At 33.1% G+C, this 15651-nt stretch overlaps 1 protein-coding gene across 1 annotated transcript in view; it reads right to left on the bottom strand.

The window, feature by feature from the left end:
• Window positions 1-15651, bottom strand: part of Spock3 (SPARC (osteonectin), cwcv and kazal like domains proteoglycan 3) — a 248324-nt gene that overhangs the window by 3918 nt on the left and 228755 nt on the right. Inside the window, exons 8-10 of the mRNA XM_070016519.1 lie at window positions 10242-10463; window positions 6182-6244; window positions 1969-2106 (exon numbers count right to left, since the gene is read on the bottom strand). Coding sequence (XP_069872620.1) covers window positions 1969-2106; window positions 6182-6244; window positions 10242-10463 — 423 coding nt within the window. The remainder of the gene's footprint in view (window positions 1-1968; window positions 2107-6181; window positions 6245-10241; window positions 10464-15651) is intronic.

Below are 15651 nucleotides of genomic sequence, written 5' to 3'. Positions count from 1 at the left end.
CAGCATGTGTTTACATTTCTACTCTTTCAGTATAATTGCATCTTTTTTTTTTCAAGTTTCCTAATATTTACTTCTATCTTTCTTTGGTAGTTTAATGGAACAAATCCCACTAATACAATAATCCAAGGTCTACAAAGTATTTGGTTTCATACTACAATTCTATGTAAGGAAATGGTGTTTTCAAGTTCTACCTTTGTGTATTTTCTTAATTTCTACAGAAACCCTATTCCCACACAATTTCTCAGTTAATGTATTGAACTAATGTCTATACAATTTTAAAGTACAACCTACAATATTAGAATTATCACTGGCAATCAGATAAAGTTATTGATGTCACAGCCTTTTAAATATATATATATATATATATATATATTACAAAGACATGTAATGTATACATATATATTACAAAGACATGCTACATGTTAAAATTATAAATGGAAATTATAGTGTGCTATTGAACCTATCACACATACAAAATCAAGTCAGAGATTAACAATACTATGGAAGCTGGATGTTGGGGGCTCACACCTGTAATACTACCTACTCGGGAGGCTGAGATTTGAGAAAGGACGGCTTGAAACCAGCCTTGATAGGAAAGTCTATGAGATTCTTCCCTCTAATTTACCATCAGAAACCCAGAAATAGAGCTGTAGCTAAAATGGTAGAACACTAACCTTGAGTAAAACAAAAATCACAGGGGGAATTCACAGGCCTTGAGTTCAAGGCCCAGGACTGGTAACAAAATAAAAATGAGGGAATAATTAAGATCAGAAGAAGAATTTAAGGGTTATATATAATTACTTTTTCTTGTGTACTATTTCTCTTCCCTAAACAATCTTCATCAACGAGCTTGAAATTGCATGAGAGAGATATCTAAACATTTTCTAATGTTTGAATGACTAGGCACTTAGTGTTGATTTTGATCATTAGTATTAATCAAGACAAAATCTGTTAGTCTTGCAATATGGGTTTGTGGAGGGAGTGAGAATGTGTGGGGAAGGGTAGAGTGAATGGGGGTCTCTGTACCTCAAATTGGTAAAATACTTGTTGCTAAATATATACATAGTAAAAATAAAATAATATTTCAATCCTGATTTCTGAAAATATTTCTGAAGCATAAAAATATACCCCCTTTGAACCTTTAAAATGTATCGATGTGAAGTTTATATTGTTAAATCATTTTCATGTATTTACATAAAAATACATGCTCATGAGATAAGTGTTAACTAATGTATAATCACTCTTTAAACAAGTAAACTACATTTTCTTCACCCAAGTATGAGAAATATGCAATATGCTGATTACACATACACTTTATGGAATTTTAAAAACATTTTCTGTTGGTTTGTTTGCTTGGTGGATGTTTACATATTTCTTAAGTCCCTCTGTCCGGAGGAATGCAGACAAAAGGGCTCAACTCACTTTAAATATAATGAGTGACAGAAGTCTACTTCATAGGTTCTTAAAAGCATTCAGAGTTTGAAGGAGGAAAAGGATATCAACTTTTAATTCTTCTCTTAGTTAGTCTTGAAATTCCATATAGATTTCCACATAGATTTGCAATATCCTAGACACAAGTCTTCTTGCCTCTACCCTTGTATATTCTGCCTGCTGTAGAGAGGCTGTCTTCTTTCACTAACAGGATAAATTCATGAGGCTCAGAAACACTTTATCTGGTGTGTGGGAAAAAAATAACCGTTCAGCTGGGCACTGGTGTCACATACAAGGAATCCTAGCAACTCAAGAGGCTGAGATCTAAGGATCGTCGTTCGAAGTCAGCCTAGGCAGGAAGGTCAGTGAGACTCTTATCTCTCATTAACTACCAGAAAACCAGACATAGAGCTGTGTGTGGCTCAAAGTGGTAGAGTGTTAAATCTGACACAAAGAGGCTCAAGGACAGTGCCCAAGCCCTGTGTTCAATCCCCCTGACTGACCAAAAAAAATAAGAAGAATAAACTTTTCACTTACCACAGTCAGCAACTCCATTTATTCTGGATCCTATGACTTCATTTCCGTATCTGTCGACACACCAACACTGCCCCACACCGCCATGGCACTGTGTTGGCTTGTAGTAGCCATCTTCATCACACAGGGGGATGTACTGTCCTGTCAGACACACACAGTCACACACAAACACGCATGTTATTACGGAGAAGCTGAGCTTCTTTCCAAGGGTCCCCATTAGGTACAAATGTGCTTCAGACATGCCCTTCCGAAGTGTCCACCAGGTTCCAGGTACTAGGTAATACTTAAGTTCTCTGCTCTTGTGGGACTGGTCTTCTCAACAGGAACTGCTTACATTTTATAGGTTCTTATCCCGTGATGCACAAATTATTAGCATTTCTCACTGTGGCAAGGGTTGTGCATCCAGAGAAATAACACAGAAGTAATATCTGGTGAATGCTATGTTTATATCAAGTCATCCAAACCAAAAAAGACTACTGTCACTGGCAACTTTCTGTTGTTATCTTCCCTTAAGTTCTTTTGTTCATATATTTCCAGATCATTGCACATGCTTAATTTTGTGATGCCTTTTCTCTTTATGCATTTCTTGTCTCAATGGAATTACCTTCATCCTCCCTTTTTAAAGATTTAAATGTGATCCTCAATATGCAAGTGCCCCTACATTGGAAATGTGATGTTCTTCCATTGTGAGTGATTGAGTATGTGTATGCATCTGAGTATGTTCATGTGTGTCATGCTTACATCATCATTCATCATTATCACTACCATCTGACATCATCTATACGCAGATATATTTATGTTCTCTAGACTTTTATTGTATGAACAATATTTAAAACTACACACTAAAGGCAGTATTGTTTAACAAAAAAGAATAAAAGATAGATATTTGCTTTTATATGTATAATATCTCAAGTAGTGAGCAATATATTGCTGATGATATTTAATTAGCAATATATAAGGCCCTCAAAACCTACAGTAAAAGCAACAACAGGAGAATTTAAGTTCTAGATCAGAAAACTGATGTCTGTCATGAAACTTATAGGGTAAAAGAAAATAAGATGTGAATCAATGTATAGAATATGACTTTTTTATAGTCTTTTCACCATAGGAGATAGTGATTTTTACTTCTCAAAAGTTTTTGATTCTGATTAGCTAATGATGAAAAAGTTTAGCACTTATAATTTATTGGACTGGTTTGAACTTTTAATCTCAATGACAAATGGAGATCATCAGTGTGGGAAATTTGTGGCCTTTTACGGATTCATGGTCATCAACAATAAGAAAAATGTGCCATTTTTAATACCCACACTTTTAAAACTATTGTGATTTAACGTAATGCTATGACTTTGTTTCGTGCCAATGATCACTGCATATAAATAAGAGAACATGCCGGGCTCATGGCTGCAATCCTAGCTACTCAGGAAGCTAATATCCAAGGTAAAAAAAAAACATGATTCGAAGCCTACTCAGGCAGGAAAGTTCATGTAACTGTCCCCAATTATCTAAAGTTAACCATCAAAAAGCCAGAAGTGGAGCTGTGGCTCAAGTAATAAATTGCTAGCTTTGAGCACAAAAGTTTAGGGACAGCTCTGAGGCCCTGAGTTCAAGCTCTAGACCTGGTATGCATGTATGTGCAGGCGTGAGCAAGCATGTGTATATACACACACATACAAACACATACACAGATATTATCAAGAATTGTTCTCCTACTAAGGAAAAGAACACAAAATGAGTCTATATACTGGAATATATGACAATCTATTATTATTTAGAAACTCATTAACTTTCAGTTACATGCCCTTAACCTACCCAAATAAACAAAACCTGTATTTAAGGGATACAGTAGTTTTCCTTTTCTCTCCCTCCCTCCCTCCCTTCCTCTTTCCCCTCCTTCCTTCCTTCCTTCCTTCCTTCCTTCCTTCCTTCCTTCCTTCCTTCCTTCCTTCCTTCCTTCCTTCCTTCCTTCGTTCCTTCCTTCCTTCCTTCCTTCCCTTGCTTGCTATGATCTGAATAAGAGTTTTGTGTTTGGTGGCAAGTGCTCCATCACTTGATTAATGTTTCTATTTCTAGTTCTTTAAAAAATATTACAATTATTTTTGAGATTATTTTATGCTTCTGCCAAGGGTTGTCCTTGAATTAAAATCATCACAACTATGGTTTCTATGTAGGTGGATCACAGTTGTGAGCCACCAGGCCTGCTGGTTAATAATTCATTTCTAGTAATGACTAGTAATGATATTCATCTAGTCTTTCCAGTAATGACTTATTTCCAAGATTTCCTTTTACATTTTCAATGAACATCAAGGGTGCTTCTTCTCAAAAAGGCCTCAGTGTTAGGGTTTTTGTTAGTTAACTTCAAGTAATTCAAGCCTAGAGTTTATATTTATTTACCTGTAGACTTTGGTGAGTCTACAACAGTTGCCAATTGTATTTTAATGGCTTTTCCCATTATATGAGGGAAAACTTTGATTTGAAGAGACAAAAGCCTTTTTTCAAAGTACATTTGCAAATTTTTAAATGATAAGAGAAACACAGCATGATGTAGTGCTATCATCACTGCTCACACTTTAAAGATTTATTATAATTGCATTCATCATTTTAAACATTGGACCCTGAACTCACAAGTGCTGAGCTAACACTTCTCATTTAAACGTAATGTTTTACAATTGCAAACATGGTACATTGAAATATAACACAGATCAATCCGGTCTTATAGATCCGATATTATAGAGTCATTTGCTTCTACTGCATTAACATACATCGAAAGAAACATGACTTTCGTGATATAAAAAGTAAAAGCATACCAGTAAAAATGCTGGTGAAATACAAATAGAGTCTCTTGCTTGGTAGAATGAGAGCAATCCTAAATTTTTAGATTTTACAAACGTGCTATGATTATTTGGTGCAACAAGGTGCAATGAGATGTACAAATCATTATGTCAAAAAAATGAACTTTACAACTTTAAAGGGGGGGCGGAAGGGGGGAGATGGGAAGGGATGGGAAGGAGAAACAAAGGAGGAGGCAACAATGCTTGATAAGAAATGTACTCATTATCTTGCCCATGTAATTGTAACCCCTCTGTATGGTATTTTCTTTCTTTTTTTTTTTTGTATGGTATTTTCACAATAAAAAAAAGATGCTGAAGGGTGAAAGATGGATGGACACCATTATCTCTCTTCCTAACATTTTGAGAATTTAAAAGTATTTTAGAAAGATTTTATTTAAAACTCTTATACTTTTAAGAATAATCGATCACCTGGAATCCTAGCTACTTGAGAGTTGGGTACTGGGGGACTGGTACTGGAGAATCCAGGCATAAAAATCTGTGAGACTCTAACCCATCCAATGACTAGACATGGTGGCAAGCAGCTGACATCCCAACTATAGAGGATACACAATAGCTACATCCAGTGGCCTGTGTCTGTCACCCACAGAGACGTGGTGAAGTGCCCGTGTGAAGATCCCAGCCCAGACTGATCCGACAAAATGTGAGACTCTATCTTGAAAATAAACGTGACAAAAAGGAGCTGGATTCAGGACCCAAGTGGTGAGATGCTTGCCTTCCAGCTGTGAGTCCTTGAGTTCAATCTTCTCCAACAAAGAATAAATAACTAAATGCAAAATTTACTCTTTGATAGCAAAACGTTCATATATAAAAAGTGCTTGTCTAAAATCTGGTTGAAATTGTCTACATCTATCTATCTATCTATCTAGATCTATATATCTACATCTTTATCTGTCTATCCAAAAAAGTTTCATTATCTTGCTAAAACTCTGTTCCTAATTCTCTGAGATACTCAGAGAAGATTTTTCAGTAAATCTGTACAAAGACATATTTTAAGTATTATCTGCCTAGTATGCATGTGTATATATATATATATATATATATACATATATATGCAGTCAGTTCTTAAATTGTTAATCATAGAATTAGAACTTTCTGCTGATGTTTGAACTTTAGTATTGTTGCAATTTCTTTCCTTACTTAATAACGTTCAAAATGAACATTATATTAAGGTAATAAAACAGACATCATATCTTTCAATAGGTAAGATACTAAAAGTAAGTTTAATGACTTTCAAAAAGCTCATAAATTCTGTTGCAGGAATTTAGTGCAGTCTATCTTTGTTGGATTAATATTGATTTTATGTTGCTGTTTCCCTGGGGTTATTTATGTAAGCAATAAAGCCTTCAGAAGAATGAGCTATTACTCACCTAGGAGCTTCTTTACCCCTTGTCGCTTCTGGATATTGCTGAGTTCTGTCTGGCACGGTGGGTCTAAAATGACATGAAAAATGTTACCTCCAGGATTATAGTTAAATTTTGTAATCTCTCCATTATCCAACTTCAAATAGCTTTTGTGTATCATTAGAAGACACCTTTTAAATATTAATTGACATTCTGATATGGAACTATTCATATAGATATGGGAATAGATAGAAGAGGAAGGGATAATGGAAGAGGAGGAGGAAGAATTAGAGAGAGAGAGAGAGAGACAGACAGACAGACGGATAGAGAGACACATAGAGAGACAGAGCAAGAGAGCAAGAGAGAGAGACTGGTTTTCTAATCATTACTAATATTAGATCATCTGTCTTTAGAATGATAGAATTGACTAGAAAATAACATAAATATTTATATGATATGAAATGCTCAATAACATTTATAAGGTCAACAAAATCAATTATTTAAATCTATGGATTATTGCCCAAACAAGTAGCTTATTTCCCTTTAATTGAAAATGTTTTTGAAGATACAAAGAAATCATTTTCATTATGAAAGATAAATTTTATTAGAAGTTATATCATAAATGCAGACTTTAATGTTATACACTATTAAAGAGCTATATGTTCTTTCTGGATTTACCAGATGCTTATATTTTATATGCAATTTAAACACATGCCAATATATCCAATTATTTCTGATAAATCATTATATAATTTTTTTGGTTGGTCATTGGACCTGAACTCTGGGCCTGGGCGCTGTCCATCAGCTCTTCAGCTCAAGGCGAGTGCTCAGCCACTTGAGCCACAGCACCACTTCCTGCTTTTTCTGCTTGTGTGGTGCTGAGGAATTGACCCAGGGCCTCATGCATGCAAGGCAAGCACTCTACCACTGAGCCACCTTCCCAGCCTCCCATTATATAAAATTTATTGGACTCTTTTGAACCATTTTTAAAATAAATATTTGTGTAGTTTTCAAACTCAGTCACTTTAAAGAGAAAATAGGTATTGAAGTGTAAAATTTTAAATGGTCACAATATAGTTGCCCTTTGTTGTTATTATTACATAGCTACTATATATATATCCCTATGTATTGTTATATAAAGACAGTTTAATACTTTATATTAATCCATGATATGGTGTAACATACATAATCAAAAACCACTGAAATAGCAAAATGGCCAATTAGTTCCTATAACCACTCATTAAGGTAAGATACAATTAATTCAAATAATTTTGAAATCAGTTTAATATACCAAGTTCAAAATATTCAATATGAAATGACATGTAAATAATAAAGTAGAATGAAAGGGCTTAAATAAGTTTTATTTTATTATGTCAGTTCAGAATTGTTCTATCTTGTAAAATAGAAAAAGTGAAGCAAATAATTGATCCAATTGTCCTCTTTGATTGTTTTTTTTCTAATATTCTCATAAATCTCTTGAACAAAGTAGTCCAAGACTATGAAGATGCACTGCATGGACATAAAATAGCTGAAGTTTCAATATTCTCTTGTTAGCAACCTTCTTTTGGATATAAGCTAGTTAATGTAAAGTAGAATTGATAATCCTTATGTACACATGCCTGAACATCCAGGTACTTTTGTAATTTCTGATTTCCTATATCTTCTCATAAGCCTGACTACCTTATAGGAGCCAGAACTTATAAGAGTCTACAAGTTCTATATAATGGTACATTTTAAGATTTTAGAAATAACCGTGACTAATTAAGCAGTTCAGTAACAAGTAGAATTTATTTTTAACCATATCCTTCTTACTCTTAATAATCTAGCTTTGAAATTTCAAGGCCCTTCCTTTGTAATTTGGTTATTAAGAATTTCAATATAAGCTCAATAAAACAAATATATATATATTAGTATATGCATATATAATATGCTAAATATATAATTGGGTATATATAGGGTATAATTTGATGCTTTGGCCTATGTATACATTGTAGAACAAGCCAATCAAACAAATAGATGCATCACCTCATCAACACATTTCTTTATATAATGCAAGAATTAAAAAGAAAAATTGCAACACAAATATGTTTCTATGTTTCTATGACTGTTTTTCATCCCTCTCTCTTGATCTTCTGCTCTCCCAGAAATTTTTTGAACAATTTTAATCTCAGTTCCTGGAAAATCAATATTGTAGCTTCCTCGAAAATGTTCATATGCATGTATTTTGAATGATCAACTTTTAAACATGAAAAGATACGATATATTGGCACTTAAAAATTTAAAAAAATGTCATAAAAACTGCATGTCTTAAGCCGGTCACTGGTGGCTCACGCATGTAATCCTAGATACTCAGGAGTCTGAGAACTGATGATCATGGTTCAAAGCCAGCCCAGACAGGAAAGTCCATGAGACTCTTGTCTCCATAAATCACTCAGAAAATTGGAAGTGTAGCAGTGGCTCAAGTGGTAGAGCGCTAGCCTTGAGCTGAAGAGCTGAGGGACAGCATTCAGGCTGAGTTCAAGCCCCATGATGAAAAACAAAAAACAAAAAACAAAACGAAACAAGAACAATAATAAAACCACTGCATGTCTTTTAAGACCATTTATCTGGATTTATTTCTTTATATATATATATATATCTTTATATATCTATATCTAGATATCTATATCTATATCTATCTATCTATATCTATCTATCTATCTATCTATCTATCTATCTATCTATCTATCTATCTATCTATCTATCTATCTATCTATATGGAGTCACTCATAGTAAGAAGGATGCCTTTTTTAAAAAAGAAAAGTTTGGTCCTGTTGAGAGCACATACATAATAAAGTTAACAATGGGTGTGTAGTTTTTTGGCTATAATATTTTGTGCCAGTATCTGATATTGAAATTAGTGCCTGTGCTCTTCCTTGGCTTTCTTGTTCCCAATTAGTGCTTTGTCACTTGAGTCATTGTTCTAATTAAATCTGGAATCTCACTAACTTTTCTGCTCAGGTTGGTTTTGAACTTGATCCTCTAGGTTTCAGTCTCCTGAGTCACATGTGAGCCAACGGAACCAAGGAATAATGTGAGCTCATTCGTATGTGCCATTTAGAATATATAATATAGCATATTCATTTTTGAATTTTAGGGTGCTACAAAGAATCAATCTTCTCTACTCAGACACATTTTCTGACTTACCACATCTATTCTTGAATAATCATTGCCTCACAATTACTAAATTTTTACCAAATATGCAAAAGAAACCAAGATGGTAAAATATCAGCTATACTCATAATTATCTATTCAAAATATTATCATTGACATAGTTCATTCTCTGAACTCTTAAATATTTTGAAAACATTGTTTCCATAGTTTAATAGAACAATTATAATGAATTTTCTTAGATGTTTCTTTATATGTACTTAATAAAAATAAAAATTCAATATGTTCTATTAAGCATGATTCTTATTTTAAATTATATTTATATTTCCACAAAGAAGAGCTATGTGTAGAAAGAACAAGAGACATTCTAAGATATCCTCTGGCCTCTCTTTCTCCAGGATATTAAAAGACTTTCTTTGCTAGTGAATTTTTAGAAAGCTAAACTATTTTGAAAAGCTTGAAAGGCATCATTTTTATGATAAAAAGTATAAAAATAACTTGGTGGTGAATGCTCTGGTTCATTCAGCTCATTTAATAAAATCACAAAATGGAACATTAAAACTCTTCAGTATAGTGATAAAAAAATCCCAATTATTTTTCACCATGGGCAAAGCAGATAGCAAATTAATTTTAATGATTACTTTTAATATCTATGTTCTCATATCTCAGTGTGCTCCTTGCTGGCTCATAATGGAAACTATAATGAAGTACATTAATATAAAATATTAATTACTTACTTTCCTCTTATTTAGCATGTTTGTTTACAACATTTGCAAAACTATTTTGTTCAACTTGTTTATTTTTCTGTTTCATCCAATATTCATAAACTACCAAAATGAAGGACACGATGTGTCCCGTAAATCATTTTTCCAGAGAAGCATAGATCATACTTGAAAGGCAGACCTGCAATTCTGTGTGAATGGGTCCCATTTTTTACCTTGCTGTCTTTGGAAGCAATAGCACCACTCATTGTTGGATATCAAACTGTCCTTGTATGTGTCACAAGAATTGAAGAATGCCTTGACACAGTGCTCATTCTTATCAAGGTAGATGCTCCCAAGCTCTGACTGGTCCAACAGCAGGTCATAGTTTGTATCCAGTCTGTTAAACATCCAGCCAAGGGAATCCTTGCAAATTGGCAAAATACTTGTATCAAATCCTACAAACAAAAAGAGAAAAATATGCAAGCAAAATAGGCAAGCTGTTATCAAAAAGCAAAGTAAAGCACTAAAATAGGCAACGTAGGCAAGACAACTATTATGTATTCATAAAAGGCAGGGCAAAAAAATGGATGGAACTTGGAGATTGACCTGTTAAGTGAGATAAGATAAGCTCAGAAAGACAAATGTTACAAGCTTTCCCTCAGAGGAAGAAATGTGACTCTCCAAAAATATAATGTTTATAAAAGAGGGACAGTTTGAAGGTGGGCAACAGTAGGTAGAGGTAGCAGGAAATAAATGTAATGAGCCCACCAAACACTGGCAAAAGGAGACAAGGAGGAGTAAGTATAAGAAAGAATAATGTAAAAGAGATAAATTTTATCAAAATACATTATGATCATTTTGTAAATGTCATGAGGAAGCTCTTTGTACAATTAATTTATGCTAATCATTAGGTAGGTCCAGGAAATCTGATGAGAAGTTCTCTCAAAGTATAGAGAACAAAGAAATTCTGTACTGTTTAACCTGCTTTAGAAAAAAAAAAGTAAGGCCCTAAATTGTGTGATTTGTTTCAAAGTAAAGTCAATGTGTGAATATATGTCAGTCAGGAGATTTGTGGTGATTACGTTACCAGAAAGTATTTGGTAATAATTTGGTGTTTATTCAATGGTAATTCATATTATAATGTTATTTATGTTTTTGGTTCAATTTTCTTTCATACACCATATATAATAACAAGTACTTTGTTGGATATGTACACGTGTAAATATTATTGAATAATAAAATCCAGCAATAAACACTAGCATTCATTTTGTCCAAAGGAAATGAAGATATTATTTTCACTGAAAACTAATTAACACATGATAAAAATCAACTTTAGCATTGCTTTGTATCATGATAGAATAATGGTGATTGTAGTTTTCATGTAAATCTGTTTGTCAGAGCACTGACCACTAAGAGACTTCTGTCACACCAAGGGTCATACCTTTGAGAAAAGAGGGAAAGGAAGGAAGGATCAAGAAGAGAAATAAAAAAGAATATGTAAGAGCAATGAATCATCATTCTAACAGAGAAGTAACTAAAATGGCACAGAAGAAGACTGAGAAGGGATGGAAGAAGAGGAAGTATTTCAAAGATTAATGGTACAATTCTCATTATTAATGAAATGAATCAAGCTACAGAGATAAGATCTTAGAAACACTGAAAAGGAAAAATACCTACCACGCAAAGAAAGAAACAACAAAACTTGGACACATTATAGTCAAATTACTCAAAACCAATGATAAGAAACACGATTCAAAACAGCCAGGAGCAAAATACATGTTCTTAAGAAGAAAGAAAATTGCACACTGTTCAGATAAAACCCAAGTCAGCCAAAATATAATGGAAGATCTTAGAATAGCAAACTGAAAAAATATTAATCTCTCAACACAGAGTTCTTTGCCTACTGAGAATATCTTTTAAGAAGGAAGCAGCGATACTTTTTAAGAAAACAAGAATGGGAGATAATTTATTTAAGCAGATGTGAGCCACAAAAAAAACATACTCAAAAATGAGCTTTTGGCCTAGAATACATTATAGTGCAGGTTAAAATTTACATCTCAAAAAAACTAAAGAATTCTGGAAAAAATTCTTTTTTTCCTTGCAAATGGTTTTAAAAATATTGAAAAACAAACTGAAAATTAGCAATATATTCTTTGCTTAAAGCATGTGTACAAGAAAAATTCATTACATATGGAGATTTCTACACTCTGACATTAATCAATGTGATGTGTAGATAGAAGACTAGTAAGGATATAGAAAATCTGAACAAAACTATCAATGATTAACAGGTTTGAAATAATTTATGCTGACAGGCAAGCCCAACAAATAACAAAAAAATTACAAGTTTCTTTCAGATGAACATGAAACATAATTCTCTATCATAAAATAGTTCTTAATAGATTTAAGAGAACTAAAGTCATGCAAGGTTTTATCCCAGTACATAAAAATATTATTACAGTAATTATCAATAATAGAAAATACATGAGGAAAATATGACTCAGAAAATTCGGCTCCATAATAAATAATTGAAAAGAGTACTAGTTTATTTACTAGCAGAATGTTTCCAGAATCCTACCCTATCTTGGTAAATTATGGACAGGCTTAAAATTTAAATACAAGACCAAATGCAGCAGAGGTATTTATTTTTGTGAGAAAAAAGTTTATTACAGAATATAAAAGGTGATAAACTAAAGTCAATTTAGAAATAAGGGGAAAAAAAGATACAAAGCCAGATGCTGTTGGCTCATGCCTGTAATCCTAGCTGTTCAGGTGGCTGAGATCTAAGGATTGTGGTTCAAGGTCAAACCAAATAAGAAAGTCCACCATAAGTGGAGCTGTAGCCTGAAGTGGTAGAGCAGTAGCCTTGAGCATAAAAGCTCAGGGACAGTGCCCAGGTTAGGCCTTGAGTTCAAGACCACCACCACCAATTAAAACAACAAAATCTGAGTAATGACAAGAGGCTCAAGTTTTCTCTAAGATGTATAAGTTAGCCTAAAATATAAACATATTGAAATCACATACAAGGCTCTGGTTTATATGCTGGAGTATGATTCTATGATGTAACCCCACTAGCCAATACACAGTTTAACAAAATGAGTTAAGAGGAACCTGAAATATGTCTTGTCTGTAGGTGAGGAGGGGCAGGAGAGAGGGGGACAGACAATGGAGATGGGAATGAATACAGTCATAATACTCAAAATACACACTTGAAAATGGAACTGAAAAATGGAGAGGACAGGTGTGGATGGAGGAATGATGGAATGGGCGATGCTGAGCAAGACGCATTGTACATGCAAGTGAACATGTTAAGCAGAAATTCCTGTCTACAACTATTTGAAGATAATAATAAAAATGAAGGAAAAGAACCCACAAAGCAAAGAGATTTTATAAGGTTAAAATAAGTAGATAGTAATAATAAAAAAGTTGTCATTTTCTATATGAAGTGTGATTTAAAAAAATATTAACAATAAGTCTATATGCTCATCTATTAACAATAAGTATATTAACAATATGTCTCTTAACAATAAATATGTTAACTATATATCTATTAACAATAAGTATGTCAACTATATATCTATTAACAATAAGTATGTTAACTGTCTATTAACAATAAGTATGTTAACTATATGTCTTTAACAATATGTATGTGTGCTCATAGGAAAAGAAGCAAGACAGAAGAACTAAATCTGCTTGGTTGCCAGTTTTTCTAACTCACGATGGAGAAAAGGGATGGGGTTGGAAAGAGAATACTAACTTCCTTTAATATTTGTCAAATAATTTAGTCTCAAAGGGATCATTCTAAAATTACTTGTTTTTGGTTAACAAGGATACTTGGATGCATAGACTCATTTGTCTTCGAATTGAACAATATCTAATAGTTATACTTCTAAGTTATTTTTGTTCCCTTTTGATTTATATTTTTCCCCTTTGATTTTGGCTATCACCTCTTGGTGTTTGTAAGATGTCATTATGCAAACATTCAAGGATTTTACAAAAAAATTCAAGTAGCACTGCAGAAATAGTCTACAAGAATACTTGTAACTTTATATATAACACTTATTACTTTGTGAAGTATATATAAATGTACACATAAATTTTATTTAAAATTTTCTTTTTGCTTTTTTCTTCGTCCTATGGCTTGAACTCAAGGCTTGGGTGCTGTCTCTGAATCTCCTCATGCTCAAGACTAGCACTTGAGCCACAGTGCCACTTCTGGCTTTTTTCTGAGTGGTTTATTGGAGATATGAGTGTCGTGGACTTTTCTGCATGGACTGCCTTTGAACTGTGATTCTCAGACCTCAGCCTCCTGAGTAGTTAGGATTACAGGCATGAGCCACTGGTGTCAAGCCTCTTTTTGCTTTTAATTCTGCCAAAATGTCTTTCTTTAAGTAGAGTTAGTTCTCTTTCTTTAAGTAGGGTACTTTTTAAAAGTGGTCTGGGATATATTCTAAAAGTAAGGTACTGAATTCACACACAAAAAATAAAATTCACAGTATTTTATGTGGTGAGAAGCAGTTTACTTAAAGACTGCACATTCTTCAATGTTAATAGCTAGTTTTTACTATTTGGAATATTATAGGATTGTGAGTGGATATTGTTATTACACTCAATGTACATATGTGAAAATGGAACCAGGTAACTTGAAGGGATGAGTGGGATTGAAATAGATGAGGCAGCAATCATCACCTTTGGTGACACTGTTCAAGATGCATTTTACTCATACATTGATTATGCTGACTTGAGCCTTCTTTGTATAGTACTCAAAAATATTAAAAATTATGAAAATAAATAAGAATAAAATCAATTAATGTCTTCTAAGGAAAAAAATAAAGGCTAATGAAATTTTCATTCCTGGCATCTAGTAAGAAAGTTTCCAAGAAGAAAAGACATGACAAATTTATTGCAATATGCTGTTCACTTAATACCTTTTTTACAAATTTACTTTACAGAGCATTAACATAATTCAGCCAAATACAGAATAAATTACTTGTATGTAATTTAAATGTCTATATATTAAGATAATATGTTAGTCATTCTAAGGTGTATAGTTAAATTTAATTATAGAGAAAGTTATAATGTATACTAAATAAAAAAAGAGAACCCCAGATGTCTTAATTAGAAATACCAAAACAAGCAATAATCTGGATCTTTCTTTTTATTACTTGAAATAAAAAAAGAAAATTCATGAACTAACTTTAGAAATCTTTGTTTTAAACAGATGGAATATCTTGCTATATCTAGGAAGATCCTCATTACATTGAGACAAGGCATTTTATATTTAAAGCCATTTGATTCCCAAGTCAATCTTCCTCTCAATGTGAAGACAGCATGACATAAAGTGTGCAGTATGTGGGTAAGAAGTTAGGATGTATTCATTTGCCCTGGGGGTTTAAGTGATTCCTTCATTTTTCTCTGGCTGTGAAGAACATGAGATGAGCAGAAAAGCAAAAACAGACATTATCTTAATCTAAGTCAGACTGCTAATCTGGGAGTTTTGCATAAGTGTTAGCATCCTGAAGTTTACCAAATTGATATCACCCCCAAATAGTCTTCTCAATTGGAGCTCTATTTTTAAAAACTAGATGTCACATTTATCCTGTTTAATTTTCAATGACTTATGAAAGCATACTGAGGAATATAAAC

The sequence above is a fragment of the Dipodomys merriami genome, unplaced genomic scaffold (assembly GCF_024711535.1).
Source record: "Dipodomys merriami isolate MVZ:Mamm:240054 unplaced genomic scaffold, mDipMer1.0.p SCAF_12, whole genome shotgun sequence".
In the NCBI taxonomy this organism is placed as follows: domain Eukaryota; kingdom Metazoa; phylum Chordata; class Mammalia; order Rodentia; family Heteromyidae; genus Dipodomys; species Dipodomys merriami.
Note: the sequence above shows the minus strand (reverse complement) of the source record. Positions and strands in the feature narration are given on the sequence as shown.